Genomic DNA, 17,089 nt, shown 5'->3' with positions numbered 1-17,089 from the left:
CCTATTTATCCCAAATAAAGCCTGCTCTTAGAATTTAAGTAATAATCTAGTGGTAATGAAATTTTTTTGTAGGGTCTTATATTTGTGATTTAAACCCTATGTCTCTCTCCCCTGCTATCTACTTATCAAAATAAATAAGTAAAAATTAATTAATTATAGAGTGATAGTTAACACTTTTGTGAGTTCTTCTATTTAGCTTGTATATAGTTCCAACCATATTTTAGTTCCAGCACACTTTCTTTTTTATGCAATGAGGTGCTATAATTATTAATTAGCCATTCATATGTTTTATTCATCATTCTTCTTTCTTTTTTTTTTCTCATCTTTCATGCTTGTTCCTGCCTCTTCCTCAGGCTCAAGCATGCTTTCTCTCTCTCCTTCAACTCTGGCATAATACATCATACCTTCCCGGGCTTCCCCCATTATTTTTCAAGTTATAATTAAGCACCACTATTACTTGTTTCCAGTATTTATCCAAGTGGAAAAATAGTGGTGCTTAATTATTGTTGTTAAAATTAGAGCTTTAACTGTGAAACTTTTATAATTAAGAGTTTCAACCTTTTTGAGTGTTTGGCAAATTATAGTGATAAAGTGCTTTGAAGTTGGTAGTCCCATTTGGTAATCAAATTGATAAAGAGTTTTAGATGTGAGAAATGATAAAAGATTACACAATAAAAGAAATAGTACTACAAATTTCACCAGGGTCTGCAAGTGAGAAACTCTCTAGTACTCAAGTCAAGAGGGATATCGCTTAGATCAACATTCAACTAAGAGGTGGCTAGAGTTTGTGTGTGTGTGTGTGTTTTTTTTCATACATTTAATTAACGTCAATATGGTTTTTAAATATAGAGTTTAGTGAAAAATTAGGTTCCAATATTTTGCCAATCATCATATTTCAAATCAGGGAGAGATTCTTAAAATTAGGCAGCTCAAAGGGCTAATTCCACAATTCCCGTTATTGCCTTCCAAAATGATCACTTGGTCTTTGCTGAAGCTGAGCTAATAAGAAGCATGATTGAGCTCAACCCTCCCACGTCATCAAATTATCCATCAACATAACTTACAAAATGTTCATAATTATCAAGGTGTGGTCTTTTAACCAAATTAATTTTCTGTAAAAGGAAAATCTTCAGAAAATAAGTGTATTTTAAATAAAACTATGTTAATCACAATCTTTTATAATTTTTGAAAGGCTTCCAAGCTCCACATGTAAGGTCTACTATGAAATCCAAGCGACAAATATATAAGAAAAAACTACATAGGAAATAAAGTGACATAGAGAGTACACATACATTACACTTACCAAAAGGTGATGCTGCCGCCTATAAGGGTAGGGGAAAAAATAAAAATTACTTTAAAGGATGCTTTAAATTTTATTTAATTTCTACCTAATGCCAGCACAGTTGACAGTAACTTTATTTAAATCCTACCAAATACTAGCAAAGTAGGCACTTTAAATTCCAATGCCAAAATGGCATATGAGCTTCTGGATTTGCAAGTTCAATTGATTGAAGCGCTAGAGCTAAAGAGTAATTTATTATCCTGTAGCCCAGTGGATGAGGACTTCATTTTGGGATAGCCCAATGGGTGAGGTATGAGATAATTAAATTGAGAACAAAGACTTGCAGTCATTATTTTAAAAGTCAGACTAAAATAGTAAAATTACAAAATTTTAGAGGGAAAAAAAATTCAAAAAAGGCTTAAAATTTTTTTTGGTACATTTTTAGTGGGGATATTGTTATCCATGAATATTATCTATGGGTAAGTCGTTAAGTTTATCTAGTTTGCAAACACTTAGCTTGGAAAGAAAATATATCAATTCGGTAATTCCGTACAACACCAACGATATTGATCCATTGAAATAATTGGCCGATGAAATCCATAGTCTAATAATGCTTAAAGTATTACGTACATATGGTGGACAACTCTATTGACCCACAAATGAAAACCAAAACTTGATCCATTTTACTCGAAGGTGAATCCTAAAATTCAATAACATGGCAACTAGTTTAGTTTCTTAAATATTTCTCCATCTCATATTGTTAGATTTTTTTTAGAAAATATAACTTTTTCAGGGTGTACCATTTAGTAAAATATTATCTTTTATATATATAAAGGTACAAGTTCAAAACTATCCTCCTTAATTAATATTTTAGCAATTTAAATTTTAGTAAAAGAGATGTATTAATATTTTAAATAAAATAAAAGGTACGTTAGGAGCTTTCTTTATTGACCTTTTAAATAAAAACAAAGGGTACTTAAGGTTTAAATAAAATTATTCAAAATTATAAGGTTTAAATAAAACTTATGTAAAACAAGAATTACCTAAAAGTTGTGTGATACAAGATTGGATTGTTATGTTCCTTAAAAAAAAGAAAAAGAAAAAAGGATTGTTATGGTGTGATATTACAACCTTATATATAAGGTATAGTATTCTCCTTATGGCAAACCATAAAGTATATCCAAATATCCAATATAACATATTCAACAAACCTTTTAACAAAATAATCTCCCATCACCGTAATAATAATAATAATTATCATTGCCATCATCATCAACAACATCTACCTGTAAAAAACCGTAAGATATCTTCCTAGGATATACTTTATGGTTAGGGATATGGTTTGCTAAAGGAGAATACTTTCTACTTTCTAATCATTGTCTTGTTCTTTAATTACAATAAATAAAATATTCCTCTCAATTTTCTTCCCTAATATTTTTTTGAGTTTTTTATTATTATATAGTTTTTCCCTGATAATGTAAATGAAAATATAAGAAATTGTGAAAGAAAAAAAAATGCTGATAAATAATATAAGGTTATGACATATGAAACACCAACTATGGATTAACAGCTTAGCAGATTTACTACAAAGATCATGGATATTGAGAAAGGAGGTTGTATTTAATTAATTTCTAAAGCTTTTGAGGTACAGGAAAGTGAATATTTTATTAGTTTTTATTTAGCCTTAAATTTGTAACAATTTCGTTAGTGGTCACATTTGCAAAAAAATTTGGGAAAATAGCATCTCGAGTTTCTAAGACTCAAGTTTCATGATAGAACTCGAGTTATAAATGCGAGTTCCTGAGCTAGCAAACAAAATTATCCACGTGGAACCCTCGTAGAACTTGAGTTCCATTATTCTTGATCGTTCTCCTTCTTCTTATGTACTTCTTTCTCATTTGTTCTTCTTCTTTCTCATTTACTTCTGCAGATTCTTCCTTTGTTCTTCATCTTCCTTTTCTGCTTCTTCAGATTTGCGTTCTCCAAATCTCTATTCTTCTTCTTCAGATCTACATTTTCCAGATCGTGTTCTCTATTCTTTTTCTTCATCTTCATCTTCGTTCTTAAGATACTTCTATAGAACTCGAGTCTGAGAAACTCGAGTTCCATGTGGATAAATTATTCCACCTCAGCACTAGAACTCGAGTCTTTGAGACTCGAGTTTTATAGACTCAAGATGTTAGTTTTTTAAACAATTTCAAACCCGTACTTACTAACAAATTAGTCTCTAAAAATTATGCTAGATGGCAGATATCTCCACAGGGAAGCTTTGAGGGTAAAATAAAAAAGGTTTAGATTATGTATAGATGAAAATGGATTTCTTTTTTGCTTTTCAAGTTGCTTTCTTATCTCTATACTAGATAGATGAAATCCATGTGTTAAAGCATCATAACTTCTCCAAATTTTTATATTGTTTGGAGAGTGAAAAATTGTATTTATACTTTACTTACCTACTCTTTCAAATACATTTTTCATACTCATCCCACATGGTTTTATTTTGCCCTATCCCCCCCCCCCCCGCCTCGTATGACGAGAAAAACTTCCTTGCCACATTCGCATCCCTTGGGGCATCGCCCTACCTCGTAAAATTCTATTTCTTGTTAATTTGTCCCATAATTTTTTTCCAATTTTTTTAAAATAAAACCTATTTCATTGATATAAATATATCTGAAATCACAACTAATTAAATTTATCTCATCAAATTAAACTAATTTTTAGCAAGAATTTAATAATTTTATCCAAATGTTTAATAAGATAATATCACAACAAAAACAAAAATCTTAATATCCATGCATTTAAATAATCTTGTAACAAAAATCTTAATACTTAAACATTTAAATAAGCCAGTATTGATTTGTTTGTTTAAATAGTAGGTGTATGGACTGAGAATACCGACTCGTTATCGAGCTGGTGGCCCATTCACCAAATAGTATCGGTCTATTTCGACACTAAACCGAGCCCAATTAAGCTCAGCTAAACATTTAGATGGTGTGGCCCCCCTTGGTTTGTGTGAACATGGAATAATGCCTTGGGGGAATTCGTCTGCTAGCATTAAACCACGTCTGGTGCAAGTTCTAAGGAGGTCATGTCAACGACAAGTAGTGGGTCCCATTAAGTCAAGAATATAGTGCAAAGGGGCCCACTAATGTGGGAAAAAACCCCCTCATCATAATAACCCCACTAAGATGAGGCTATAAATAGAGAGGGAGGAATAAGGATAAGGGGTTGGAAAAAATGGGGGAGAGTGATACATGAGAGTAGTAAGGAAAAATAGATCTTGAGGACTTAGGAATCCTGTTGAGATTTCAAAGGAGAATGGGCTTGACAAATTTTGTACTTCCTCGGTGAAGCTAGGGATAAGATAGTTTGGGCCTTGAGCAACATCCAAAATTTCATCTACAGTGAACAAGGCCATCTTTTGGGCCTCCCATTGTGGAATAATCCCAACCCAACATACAACTAAATTGAGGGGCCTAAGCCCAAAAAGCTTAATTTTATTAGGTTTGGCCACCACAGTAGGAATTTAGTGTATGAAAAATTTACAATTATAACCCTTATCAACGCGAGGTGGGGATGGGCTAGGCTAAAATGTCTAAACCCATCCCCGCCCCATCCCATGGCGGGTGCTAAAATTCCGCCCCATCCCTGCTCTGCCACCTATGTGAGGCGGGAAAAATCAGCATAGGACAAACTGAGGAGGGGTGGGCCAAGGCAAAATGGGGCAAAATTGCCATCACTAATTCATTCCCAACAACTATATTTTTCGAATTCCTAATGACTATATTTTTAAATCTCCTAACAATAAAATTTTCAAATTTTCCAATAGCCTTTTTTTTTTTCTTTAAAAAAAAAATTTATTTGGTCATACTTTTCATATGGTAATATTTCTCAACAGTCATATGTTTCAAATGGACAAGATAAATTTCTAAATTAACATAGATTTGATAAAATTCAAATTACATAGAATTTTTAAGTAATAAAAATTTGATAAATTTCAAATTACATAGAAATTTAAAATTACAATAAAGACTAAAGACATAAAAATTAATGCAAGCATGAAACTTAAAATTAGATGATCCTATGACTCTCTATATCGTTGCCACAAGTGCTCCATGAGATCCAATTGAAATTTAGAATGAGTTTCTCTATTTCTAATTTTTTTGATGGGCTACAATGAATGATGTAAATTGACTAAATTCTTCTATAGGCTCGTGTGACATTGTTGTTGGGATGCTTTCAAGTATTTATTTCATAATCAAAGTCTTTTGCTCCATTGGCATCATGTTCATCTTCAATTATCATGTTATTCAATATTATGCATGCCTTCATAATGTAATCAAGAGCGTTTGTTCTCCAAAGTCGTGTAGGTCCACAAACAATTGCAAATCGTGCTTGAAGCATTCTAAATGCACACTCTACATCCTTCCTTGTTAACTCTAGAACACAATGGTTGTTAAAAAAAAAAAAAACATTTTAGTTAGTTGCCATGTTTGCAAAACCATTTAGTAAACTAACATCTCGAGTTTTAAAAACTCGAGTTCCATCTTAGAACTAGATTTCCTTAAAACTCAAGTTCCATGTGGTAGCAATCTGATGTGGAAGAAAAATCTACATGAAACTCGAGTTCCTACGTTCACCACATGCACTTCTTCTTCCTCTAGATCCGTTCGTCTTCTTCCTTTGTGGGTGCCTGGGTGAGTTCTTTTTTCTTCCTTTGTTCTTCTCTTCCTGTGGGTTCTTCAAATTCTTCTATGGAACTCAAGTCTTAGAGACTCGAATTCCAGATGGCAAAAATCTCCATGTCAGCAATGAGAACTCGAGTCCTTGAGGCTCAAGTCTTGTCATTGAACTTGAGCCTCTAGGGCTCGAGATGTTACTTTCTTAAATTGTTTCAAAACTTTGCTTACTAATGAAATAATTACTATATATAACGCTAGAGAGCGAATATCCCTAGTTTGGCTATGTTCTATTGTATTGACTTAAATTGACTTCAAGCACGTTAGAGTTCATCTTGTCTCTTTGTAGTTGGGGGCTTTTCTTGTGCACTTCCTCTAATTAGGGCTCTTAACTATTTTCCTTAATAAAATTTTCTATGCTTACATCAAAAGAAATATCATTTGATATTTCTATCAAAATGCACATTAAATGTCATGTATTTTGATTTCTTTATTAGTACATCTCCCTTGACATGGCACTTTGTTTTTCTGTGTTGCATAGCATACTAAGGGTGAGTTTGGCAGAGTGGATTTCTGGGAAAATGGAAAAAAAAAAAAAAAAAAAATGAGAGAACTTTTTGGAATGTGTTTAATTGGGAGAAGAGAAAAAAAAAAATGTGGTGGGACACAGGTGTTTTTTCCCTGAGCCCACCAAAATATTCTCTCTAAAATGAAAAGAAATTTGAGAGAGTGTGTGATTTATTTAATTGACAAAAATACCCCCAATTGTTTTTTTTTTTTTGTTTTTTTTTTATTTTAAGCTTTTGCTTTCCAACGTTGGCCTTCTTTTTTTTTCCTAGTTGTGGGCATTACAGGGATTTGCTTTCTTTTTCCTTTTCTTCTCTTTTTTTTTTTAATTTTTTTATTTTTCAACATGATATTTATTTTTTAATAAATTTAGCTCATTGCTTTTTTTTTTTTTTTTTGCTTGTTTGTTATTTTTTTTTTAATTAAGTATATATTTTCAATAAGGATATATGAGTACAACCAAATTACACCCAAAAGCAGGTTACTTTTTTTAAAAATGTGCTAACAACATCATTGATTCTGTATATTTACGAGGGAAGGCCTTCAGTCGAATAGTTGGCATGCAAAAATAGAGATTAGGCCAAAACTTTTATTAGAAAATAAAGTGAGAGAGACACGGATAAAAGTCAAATTAGTTTACTAACTCTAATAAGATTAATTAAATAGCAAAATAGAGATGAGATCAAGAAATTGAGTGAGAGAGAAACATAAATGAGAGAGACAGAGATAAAAGAACCCAAAAGTCCAAAATCTAAACCCAGACAATCGCAATAGCAAATCATGTAAAACCACCAAATCTAGCATAAACCAATAAATTCAAACATGAGGCAAAACCCATGAAATCAAATTTTGGTTATCGATTTCCGTTGTTGAGCCGATGTTCTCAGATCTTTGTTCTTCCTCAAATGTGGTTGAGTCACTGTTTGGGGGTTGAAAGATGTAGGCAAATTGTTTTGTGAGAGAAAGCTATGTAGATTTTGTGAGAGAGAGTTGCTTCCCCATTGCTTTCTAATGAGAAGCAAAGAGTTTTTTTTTTTTTTTTTTCCTGATGAGAGAGAGAGAGAGAGAGAGAGAGGGAGGGTGGGGAAGAAAGAGAAAGGGAGGAAAGAGAAAAAAATCATTTTTTATTCAATCGGTGGATTATTTAAAGAGAGAAAAATGTTTGGAGTTGCTATAGTAATTGCTACAGTGCTCCTCTTCGAGAGAGCTACTGTAGCAACTCTAAAAAATTTTTAGAGTTTAGAGAGGCTGTTGGATGTAATTTTTTGTGTTTGCTCTCCAAAATTGGCTTTAAAGAGCCTATTGGAGATGGCTCTTACAATACCAAGCAAAGTTTCTTTTTCCAAGGTTTTTGGTATTCAGCAAAAAAATTACGACCTTTGCCCGCAACTGAAACTCCTCAGTACACAACTTGGACTTGAACTCAACATAGAATTGGATCTGACCCATAATGCAGCTCCGAAGGTAGATTAACTCTGCTCACAAGAAAAGAAAATATAGTAAGCTAAAGCTTATGGAATGTACTCAAACAAAACTAAGAAGTATGACAGTCAAATTGTAGATGAATGCACATAAAAACAAAGAAGCACATGATGTTGAGAACTCTCCCTGACTATATGTAGGTAAAAACAACTGCTTCAATATCAAATATTTTAACATGACAGAAATTCTGCATGCTTCCAACAGCTAATTAGTTTAACAACCACATGAAAGGTGAATTAAATAGAGATATAGTAATATGGCTTTTGATCACAGGTCTGGCACTCGCTAAGGTGAAATTAATGTGCATTGATGTACGAAAGTGTTACTTATACCCACAGGTTTCTGAAATTTAACTTTACTCAAGAGTTGATCATTTCATTCATGCTTTGAATTCCAAGATGAACCTTATGACTGATTTTATAATTTATAATAAGCATTTTAATTCCAAAACATAAAATTAATTCTTGGGAAAAATGCAAAAAGACCAAATTAACCCTTATTTTAACTTGAAATGTTTAGTCCTTAAAGCATGGAAGAGGATTAAATCGTTACATTTACGTTAGTTAGGTGGATGGAAATTGTTATCATGTGAGCACCATTGCATGTGATAGCATTTTGATTAAATTTAAAAAAAAAATATATATATATATATAAAAGTTTTTCCCGTATCTTGTCTTCCTTTCCTCTCACTCTCTGGCAACCAAGAATCACCAACAAACATGCAATCCATGCTGCAGCCAGAATCACCCAATCGATCCTCCCCTAAACAAAAATACCAGCCTGAAACAGAAACTCACACCTACACACATCAATAGAAACCCAAACAAAAAATCACACCCAGCTCCCTTAAGCTCACCACCACCCCTTGGTCTGAATCCAACAACAAGCCTTAATACAAAAATTTTGGATCTATGAATCATCGATAGATTAGTTAGGGTCAGTCACATGTATTCCTTTCTTCCATTCTATTTTATCTAAAGTCATACTCTTGGTTGCTTCCTTAATTGATAAGTCTTTTTTATTACTTCTACTAATATTATTTTGGGTTTTCTCTTTACCTTTTTTTGTTCTCTCAACTTAAACCGACTCACTCGTTCTTACTGCTCTCCTCTAAACATGATCAAACCATTTCAAATGACTTTCCTTTATCTTTTCATCAATAGGAGCTATCCCTATCTTTAAGCGGATTTCCTCATTTCGGATCCTACCTTTCCATGTATTTTCATTTATAAATCTTAATATTCTCATTTCAGCTACACTCATTTTTATGAATATGTTACTTCTTAACAACCCAACATTCGGTACCATAGAGCATAGCTGGTCGTATAGCAGTCTTATAGAATTTTCTTTTTAACTCAATAGATATTCTCTGATTTATGTGCTTCTCCACTTCATCCACACTCTACTTTTATCCTATGATTCACATCCTCTTTAATCTCTCCATCTCTATGGATTATTGATCCAAGATATAGAAAGCTCTCGCTCTTTAATATCTCTTGACCATTAAGTATTACCAGCTCTTTATTTGTGTTTCTACCTTTACTAAACTTACATTCCATGTACTCTATTTTAGTCCAACTTAATCGAAAGCTTTTAGATTCTAGAGTGTCTTGTCAAATTTTTAACTTGATATTAACTCGAATTCTAGTTTCATCCACTAAGACTATATCATCTACATAAAGCATATACCAAGGGACTTCCCTCTTGAATCAATTTAGTGAGCTCATCCATCACTAGTGCAAAGTGAGGCTTTATGTTGATCCTTGATGCAAATTTATAATGATAAGAAATTCACTTGTACTTCCTCCACTTGTTTGCACACTAAATCCAAAAAAAAAAAAAAAACACACCAATCGGAACCCAAATCAAGAAACAATAACAAAAAAAAAAATTTCAAGTTCAATTGAAAAGAAAATCACACCCACACACTAATCAGAACCCAAATTGACGCTGCTGTTGTCACCCAATTCAGTCCATCTAACTCCAAATCAGCTCGTGGCAGGGCACTTCCAAGCCCATTCATAGTTGGCTAAGGTGGCCACCCCAAGCCACCAATCTCGACCACAAACCAAAGAACCCAAATGTCTCCAACATTTACCGCTCCAAAAAACCCCAACTGCCTCCACATGAATACCCAGCCACCACCTTTAGGTTACACCAGTGACCAAATTGCCACATCCATAGGCTGAAGAGAGTTGAAGTTTGTTTGAGAGAAAATCAGTTGAATTTGAAAAGAGAGAAAATCAGTTAAGTTTGAAGATAAGAGGAGAATTAGAGAAGATTTTGCTTAGGCATTGGGTACAAACATGTGAGTGAAGTCCCAAATTGAATAATAATAACAAGAGTTGGTGGTTAATATAACATAGTTGGACCCAAACTCATAATATTAATCTTTTAAGTGGTGTCCCTATATATTATATTAACTACTTAATTGGAGGCTCCCTAAGCGTTATCTTCCCAACATTAAGGGAGAAGTTATTGAGAAGGAGAAAAAAAAAACTTAATCTAAAAAAAAAAAATTTATTACATTTTAATTTGAAAATAAATTTTTATTAAAATTATATCATGTGCAATGCACGTGATAGAATTTTCCATTTGCTCAACCAAAGGAAATGTAAAAGGAGCAATTTTGTCATTTCTCCAACTTTAGGGACCATTCAAATTAGAACAATAGGGGCTAGTTTGATTATGACACAAAGTTCAGAGGTCTTTATGTATTTTTCCGCTAATTATTTCATGAATGTTGCACCAGGCCTTAGCCCATGCTTTTGATGTGCTAAGCGCCCCTCTTATGGAATCCATAATTGTATGTTAGTTAATGGTAAAAATCTAGACAAAATTTATAAATAAAGTAAGGGTATCTTGGGCAAAAGGATGAAATAGAAGTAAAGATTTTTTTTTCTGCTGAAACATTGAAAGCATTTCTATGGAATTTCTACAGCGTTAAATGCTTTTTTAGGGTTCTTGATAACATGGTTCATCAAATAAAGTGATGTGTATGAATCAATGTACTATGTATAAACCAGTTGCTATTGACCACACTAAGATGCTGAATAGTAAATACTGCATTCTTACCTTTGTCTAACTTTGAGCATTCCAGTGCCTATCTGCATTGGTATACCCATGATTATGCATTCACTTACTCCTTCAATCCTGTCAACCCTACCATTTACAGAAGCATTGACAAGGTGATCTGTTGTCCTCTCAAATGAAGCCAGCATCAACACACTCTTGCCCATTTTTTGGATTCCAAATCTTGTGATTCCAAGCACTTCACCCTGTTTTTGGGAATAATATTCTTCTTCAATATAGTCTTCGTGACAGAGAAACACATTATGGGAAAGAGTGAGCACAATGATACAGAAAGGGGTGAAAGACTCACCCTAAATGTCATCACATCTGCTAAGAGCATCATATGGCGAATGTCTATGTTCATTCCATGACTTTCCATTGTATATTTTATCTCCTCAATAATACACTTCCTTGCAGCTTCAATGCCAAGTGTCTGCTGCACTTCAATGACATGATTACTTGTGGTTTTACGACCATCTACTCCTTCAATGCCCATAACATCTTGAAGACCCGAGCTAAAAAGAAGCATGACATATATTAAGAATAAATGAAAGAACAGCTTTCAACATATAGCAAAACGAAAAATGACTACAATTTGAATACTGTCTATTAATTTTTGATGTTGTGCAAGATGTCATATGACATAAGCCAACTGGTTTTCTGTTTTCTTGCTTGCTATTGCAGCAGTGATAAATTATAAATTATCCTTTATTTTTTGATAGGTAATAAGAAATTTATTGAAATAAAATAACATCGTGTTCACAATGATGAACACTCAGAACATGAAACAAATACAAATAACTCAAGAACTAAAGCTAACAGATTGTAGAAAATTAGAAATGGAAATACATTACATAAAACCCCACATATGAGTCCACTGAAACAAAGAACCAAATAGAAAATTTTTTTTCTTTGATGAGTAACAAAAAAATTTTATTTACCAAAAAAAAAACCAAGTACTCCGGGTGTAGTACAATTAAACTTTCAAACTACAATGCTCGATCATTTCTAAAAGAAACTCTAGTCTAACAAGGTACGAAAGAAGAAGGCTTTAACATCTAGGATAGACCATTCACATCCCTCAAAACTTCTAGCATTCCATTCACACCACAAACACTACACAATGCAATGTGGCATAGCCTTCCAGAAGGCTATATTTCTATGCTTTCCAAAGGGTCCCTGCCATGTAGAGAATAAATCGATAACCCTCTTTGGTATAACCCATTGGAGCCCAAAAAGATAAAACACCATTGTCCAGAACCTGTAAGCTATTGGGCAATGAAGAAGAAGGTGGTCCACAGACTCCCCACACCTTTGAAAAGATCTAAAGGTCTCTCAATATCTTCAAAGGTACGGGTACTGCGTTCCTGCCAAACCAACTGCATTATACATGCTGGAACCATATTCCAAATATTGGACAAGTGTTCCCCAAACCAATTCCTACATGCAAAAAAGAAGAGAAGCAACCGTCTTTGGTATCACCCACCAAATCCCAAACACCAAAAAAACTTCACTCGATAAAGCATGAGCAAACTTACAGTGGAGCAAAAGATGGTCCATGGTTTCCCCATTGCAACAACACCAATTAACTAGGGACTAAACTCTCTTAACAAGATTATCAACGGTAAGTATCCCACTCTGAGTTGCTATCCATAAAAAGAAAGACACCCTTTAGGCATCTTTACACACCAAATACTCTTCCAAGGAAAAACATCAATAAGAGGACTAGACAATCATTTATGTCTTCTTTTCTAAGTGATTCTAACAATCATTTCACATCTAATAAGAAGAATTATGGAAATTAATACAGAAAAACCAATTTCAATTGAAGCAGTTGAACATAAATATTTTTTTTTACTAAGAAAAAAAATTCAATCCTGTGTATCCTTCTAATATATTTTGCAACTTGATCTCCCAATTGATGATCTTTCCAATGCATGTGCTGAAAACAAAGAAACTTTGCTTATTGGAATTTGAGATGAAGGAATTCTGGGGGCCTTTGTAGTTAATGGAGTAAGTTTTGGGAAGAGGTTTTGAAGAACTCCAAGTATTCAAGGCATAAACTTTTGAAGTTTATTAAGAAGCCTCATTAATGGTAACTCATGAATGCGAAGGGGGTGGGAATGCCTACATAAAGCTAAGAGATCGGGCATATGGACAGCAAACAAGTGACTAAGACCAACTAAAGGAGAGGATTCTGAGATCAAGTAATTTTTTTTTTTTGATAAGTAATAAGGATGTATATTTAGGAACACTACCTTATGCAGAAAAACATAAGGCAGAGAAAGAACGGGAAAAAGAACAAAGAAAAAAGAAAAGCTACTAATTACAAAGGACAGAGCTAAGGAACATAGGGAGAGAATCACTAGTGGTGATTCCCCAAGCCCTAGACCAGTCAAAAAGTGAGCCACTAAAAGAAGCCAATAGCTGGTCATCAAAACTTTTCATGTCCTCAAACGTCCTCCAATTTCGTTTCCTTCATAGAGACCACATTAAGTACAACGGAGCTAAATTCCAAATGCTAGACGAATGCTTTCTAGGCCAATTCCACCAACCAAAGAGAGCATCCGCAACGGATTTTGGCAAGACCCAAGAAATCCCAAAAGATCTAAAAACCAAACTCCACAACCAGTAAGCCTTACCACAATGAAGTAGCAAATGATCTACCATCTCTCCATTACAACGACACATAATGCACCAGTCAACAAAATCCATCCCTCTACCCCTCAAATTGTCACATGTAAGGATCTTATTCCATACAACAGTCCACACAAAGAAAGAAACTCGCCGAGGAGCCTGAACCTTCCAAACACCTTTCCAAGGAAAGATTATGGGCAAAGGGTTTCTTAACTTATTATAAAACGATTGGATGTCAAAATCCCCATTCTTCATCAACTTCCATCGCATACAATCTCCATTCTCAGTATGAGGTAAATTAGAACCCAAAGTACAGAACACCACCCATTTCCCAATCATTTGGTCTCTGAATGAAATGAACATCCCAACTTCTCCGTTCCTCAATCCCTAACCGTTCAAGAGAGGAAGCCACTGATGCCTCTTTATTGGAAGCAATCCTATACACACCCGGAAAGATTATGTGAAGTGGATACTCCCCACACCATTGATCTGTCCAAAGCTTCACTCTATCCCCCACCCCTATCTCAAACTGAATATTTTTGCTAAAAACCTCCCAACCCATTCGGATACTTCTCCACAAACCAAACCCATGTACCCCTCTATCTAGCTTGGAGGTCCATCCCCCCCGAGATCAAGTAATTATAAGATTCTAAAGGGTCATCAACAGAAAACTATGCAATTTCATAGTATCTGGCAGGATTGGAATGCTTACCAAAGTGAAATTCATTTGAGTGGAAAGTGGAGTTAAGGAGATTTAATCAGGTAGAAAATCTAATCAAGAGAGGACATATCAAAACTAACTAGTAGAGAATACACTTCAGGGATGGAGCAATACTAAAAATCATTTACACTATTCAGCTGCTAGAGAACTACATCATTTTGTTTTCTCTACTGTTTGAGAAGTGTAGCCGAGGCAAGATCAGTGGCAGGAGATAGCATTAAGAGTTATTGGGCTCTGTTTGACGAGATGTAGTTCAAAAGGAAAAGATCATTCCTCCACATCAACAGCAGTTGGTGACTGAGATTTTATTTTCATGGCTTTGATTTTCTCTGGATTAAAAGTGATTTAGTTGATGCCAAGATCTGCACTAAAATAACAGTATGGTGTCACTTGAAATGGCTATTAGATTTAACGTGCTCTTGACATTTTTCATTTCAAGGCATACATAGAAGGTAGCTATTTCAAAGCAATTTCAACCATTCAAATTGTAACACGTCAAATTCACAAAAAAATTGATTGACTTTTAATGCTTCATCAGTTGAGGCATGACACTTCAAAGTGCCATTTCCACCACTAGCTTTGTGATCAAAAGAAAACCAACAAGGAACACATTTAGATCTTTAGAAAGGGACGGAGGCATAGGAAGCATGGACACCGATACGACCTGACACAGATATGCCATTTCTTAAAAAAACTAGGGTACAATGCGCTGGGGATACGGTAGTTAATTAATTAATTAAAATTTATATTTAGGCATATTTTAAGGAATAAATTATGTTTATTTTAGGTTTTAAAAATAATGAACAACCATCAAAATGTTTAAAAGCATATCTAATTTTACTAGTAGCAGTCAAATAATTCAATTTAATAAATAAAATAGAATAATGCAAGCAAGGGCGGAACTACTCATTGAGTTGTGGGGGCCATGGCCCCCCCAAACTTTTCAATAATTAAAAAATTACCCTTAAATTTAGTTAAAATCTTCAAAATTCTAGTTCCGCCCCTAAATGCAAGTAAATGATCTACATAGTAACATTATTTTTATTCATTACATCAATTAATAAAAATAAATAAACAAACAGAGCTCCAATGACTATACAACAATTAAAACAAATGCAAAACAGTAAAAGTGAGTAGGGATCATGACACTTTAGAATAGTAGTTAATATTCATTAGTTCCTACACTTTAGAATAGTAGTCACTATTCATTAGTTCTAGAATTAAAAAAAAATTAAATAAAAAGTATCAGAGAACAGAGAAGGGTGCTGGCAAGAGAGGTGCGATGGGCTGCCATCACCAAAGAGGGTGAGAGAGGTATGAGAAAAGAGAAGAGTGAGGGCAAGAGAGTTGCAATGGTCTGTTGATGGGTCCCGGTGGCTGATTGAACATCAAATCTAAGGCAGGCACTGCAATGGGGAGAGAACGAAATTTGAAGACTAAGGACAGATCTATGGACAGTGGAGATCGTGGCAGCTAGAAAAGATCTACGTTTTTTCCTTCTTTTTTTTGTTTTTATCAGCAGTATCCTTACTGAGTTGTGACTGTGTCCAGGCCATGTCAACATTAGAATTTCAGTGTACACTCAGGGGACACACATGCAGCCCCTTGTGTGTACCCATATCAGACACTGACACATTACCCTTTTTGGTGTGTCCGTGCTTCATATAATGTTTTGATGTTGGTATGTCATACCATTATAAGAAATAAATATGAAAATATAGTGAAAACAGCAGTATATAGTTTCATAGAACAAAAAAAAAAAAACAAGACCCCCAAGCCCACAAAGACTCGGAAACTTTACTCAAGAACACTTTTTTTTTTCATTAGGAGCTCCATTGTAGTAAGTGTTATAATGAACTAACCCTTCTACCAGAAGACCATACTTGATTGTCTTCATCTTTTTATTTTCTTCTTTCTTAATAATGGCACGCTCAACACTTTTTAAACCCTGTCAACCATAAAGTAGTGAATACGCTTGTGATCCAGGATGGTTTTGAAAATAAAACAGGAAAGGAAAAGAAGTGCATCAAAGACTTTCATCAGATGATAAATTACGGTAACTCTAGAATTTTTACCTTTACTATAACTGTTGGAAGCACGTTTTTAAGAGAGTGGAGATGAAAATGCATTTTACTTCTATCGGTTTCTGAAGGACGAATTTCCAACTTCCCACCATCCAAAACTGTAATATGCTGCAGAATTATATGATCTTCAAATATTAAGAGCATAAAAGAGTAAGGAGAGTTAAAAGTTAAAAACTACCAAAACAAATGCTCACCTCGTTCTTCACTTTGATTTTTGCTTGTATAATTGATTCTTTCACATTATTAGCATCAATACACAATTGTGCATCTCGAATTCTCTCCATATCAAGTGTGACAATTATTGATGCTAATCTTGAAGTCATTACAAGTTTTATACTCTTAGCAACCTGCATCGTGAGGGGAAGGTCAAATAGGTCACTAAAATCATACTCGACACTTGACAGAGAGCAGAAGGGGATGCAAGACAAAATTTGTACACAAAGGAAGACTTCTAATGTAAATAAAATTAATTAATTTGCATGAATCTAGAGTGTTAGAGCACTAGCATTATATGTGCTAAATGCTAAATTTTTAGCATTTAGCACACAAAAAATCCACCCATATCACA

General features: G+C 34.1%; 1 protein-coding gene and 1 long non-coding RNA gene across 6 annotated transcripts in view; both read right to left on the bottom strand.

Annotated features, from left to right (window-relative positions):
- Positions 1-7,220: 7,220 nt before the first annotated feature.
- Positions 7,221-17,089, bottom strand: part of LOC126689161 (DNA-directed RNA polymerase III subunit 1) — a 33,925-nt gene continuing 24,056 nt past the window's right edge. Inside the window, exons 22-27 of one of the 5 annotated variants that reach the window (XM_050384214.1) lie at positions 16,716-16,868; positions 16,513-16,629; positions 16,300-16,385; positions 11,390-11,594; positions 11,083-11,285; positions 7,221-8,000 (exon numbers count right to left, since the gene is read on the bottom strand). In XM_050384214.1, the coding sequence (XP_050240171.1) occupies positions 7,949-8,000; positions 11,083-11,285; positions 11,390-11,594; positions 16,300-16,385; positions 16,513-16,629; positions 16,716-16,868 (816 nt within the window). In that variant the 3' untranslated portion in view covers positions 7,221-7,948. Of the gene's footprint in view, positions 8,001-9,936; positions 10,193-11,082; positions 11,286-11,388; positions 11,595-16,299; positions 16,386-16,512; positions 16,630-16,715; positions 16,869-17,089 lie in introns of those variants that run through there. The other 4 variants (XM_050384213.1, XR_007644437.1, XR_007644438.1 and 1 more) reach the window with 4 other exon arrangements.
- LOC126689162 (uncharacterized) lies at positions 12,173-16,291 on the bottom strand. Its single transcript, XR_007644439.1, has 2 exons — positions 12,618-16,291; positions 12,173-12,519 (listed from the first exon to the last, which is right to left on the bottom strand). It is a non-coding gene; the product is annotated as an uncharacterized LOC126689162 (long non-coding RNA).

This window comes from Quercus robur, chromosome 6 (assembly GCF_932294415.1).
Source record: "Quercus robur chromosome 6, dhQueRobu3.1, whole genome shotgun sequence".
Taxonomy (NCBI): Eukaryota; Viridiplantae; Streptophyta; class Magnoliopsida; order Fagales; family Fagaceae; genus Quercus; species Quercus robur.
This window is presented reverse-complemented; position numbering and strand designations above follow the sequence as displayed.